We start from the raw sequence: 2,102 nt of genomic DNA on the forward strand, positions 1-2,102 counted from the left end.
AATGCTGTACGGAAATGCCCTCTAATTGATAATAACTTTCTGTACTTTTATAAAACAGAAAAGAATGACATATCAATTCTGATGTCAATCAGTTTTATTATTTAAGAATATTTTTAGTAGCCAGGCGTGGTGGCACCCACCTGTAATCCCAGCTACTCGGGAGGCTGAGGCAGAAGAATTGCTTGAACCTGGGAGGTGGAAGTTGCAATGAGCTGAGATGGCACCACTGCACTCCAGCCTGGATGACAGAGTGAGACTCCGTCTCGGGGAAAAAATAAAAAAAGAATTATTGTTTTCACTGTGCTTATAGATCCACTTTGGTAATTTTTTTTTTTTCCTGGTAGATTTCATGTCCTTTTGAATATGACTTCAGCGTTCTGTTGTGTTTCACGTATCCCCAAATTTCTGTTTCTGGCCCCAGTTCAGTGTTGTTTGTCTACCATGTGTAGTGTGTAAGTGCTGTGGCCAAACATGTGCCTAAGCTGGTCAATTACATGTCACTTTCCCTTCCCTTCTAACACTGAGGACAAGTTAAACTCTATCTGGCATTTCATGTTTGCCATTTCCTTGTTTTTTTTCCACCTTGCTCCCAAACAGAACTGTGACCTGGATCAGCAGAGCATCGTTCACATTGTTCAGAGACCATGGAGAAAAGGTCAAGAAATGAATGCAACTGGAGGCGACAACGCCAGAAACACGGTGGGAGGCTGTGAGCGGGAGCCCCAGAGCTTGACTCGGGTGGACCTCAGCAGCTCAGTCCTCCCAGGAGACTCTGTGGGACTGGCTGTCATTCTGCACACTGACAGCAGGAATGACTCACCACCAGCTGGCAGTCCAGGTAATTGGAATGCCCTAAGAGTATTAGAGCATTCTGTTTGTTTGTTTAGTACAGTCTCCATGGAGCATGGCCTCACCAGGTGCATATTTAGTGTCGATACGTTTTGGATTTGAGTCTCTAATTCACTACAAGGAGACATCACTGTAGGTGGAGTACTTTGATGTAAAATTTGAGAATGCATTTATTATAAGTACTATGAAACAGGTTTTCACATTGAGATTAAATAGAAGAGATATGTTTCTAGTGATGTAGAAAAATTCTAAAAAGTAGAAAGATTTTGAAAGCTAATCGAGCCATTTGTAGTTTCTAAAGCCACATATTCCAATGGCAATGACATCCTTAGTGTGAAAGGATTCTTCCTTCTCTCTGTTCTACCACCCATTTCAAAATGCTTTTCTTTGGAAAAGATGGTTATTGTTTAGTTATTTTTAAAATATTAGTATGTGTCTCTTAGTCTTTTATTCTCTAAATAGTCAAAGGTGTAATAGAATTAATTTTTACTGTGTCTGACAGAAGACACAAAATAATCACAATGACTTTACAGGGTAGAAGTTGATTTTCCTCCCACATACAATAGATCCCGGCAGTTGTGGGCTGGTATGGCCTTCACAGTGTCAGAAAGTTCTGGGACCTGCAAGATGGAAGCCTAACATAATAAGAAATGCCTCCCACTAAAATTACTAAATAAAATTTAAGGAATTAAAAATTTTCAATGAGCTTGCAAAAAATAAAAAAAAGATAATTTTCAAGGACAAGTGAAAGTGTAGAAGCAACATCTTTAAATACAGGAGTAGATAAACCCAGAAAGTAAGACATTAGCTGATGCTCTGGTGATCTTGAGATGACTGTGGGAGGGAAAGAGGCTCTGCTTCATGTGAGCTGGGCACCTCAGGTCTGGAAAGAAAAACTGAGAAATGGAAACAGATTTCAAAAATGGGGAAAAATGAGATAAATCTAAACCCCTGCAATGCTCTTGTGATCCAGAATAAGATAAATTAATATAGATATCAAACCCAAGCTCATAACAATTCTGAAATTTCAACCAGAGTATGTAGAAGATCATTCTGACATTGACACCTCTAGATAAAAACAAGCCCTACTAAAGGATACTCATGCTCCAACATTATAAACCAAACAAGGGAAAATTCCACCTTGAGAGTGTATGAGACCAGAATATACCATCCCAAAATATGCCACGTTAGCATAAGTATTATTTTGAGCTGATTATTTTGAGAAACAGTAGACATAGGACAAGCTCTAAAAA

The 2,102-nt window shown here is 39.0% G+C and overlaps 1 protein-coding gene across 1 annotated transcript in view; it reads left to right on the plus strand.

The window, feature by feature from the left end:
• PARK2 (parkin RBR E3 ubiquitin protein ligase) overlaps positions 1 to 2,102 on the plus strand; it is a 1,293,247-nt gene that overhangs the window by 519,190 nt on the left and 771,955 nt on the right. The window contains exon 3 of the mRNA XM_011999643.1: positions 598 to 838. Coding sequence (XP_011855033.1) covers positions 598 to 838 — 241 coding nt within the window. The remainder of the gene's footprint in view (positions 1 to 597; positions 839 to 2,102) is intronic.

Source organism: Mandrillus leucophaeus, unplaced genomic scaffold (assembly GCF_000951045.1).
Source record: "Mandrillus leucophaeus isolate KB7577 unplaced genomic scaffold, Mleu.le_1.0 Scaffold6, whole genome shotgun sequence".
Taxonomy (NCBI): Eukaryota; Metazoa; Chordata; class Mammalia; order Primates; family Cercopithecidae; genus Mandrillus; species Mandrillus leucophaeus.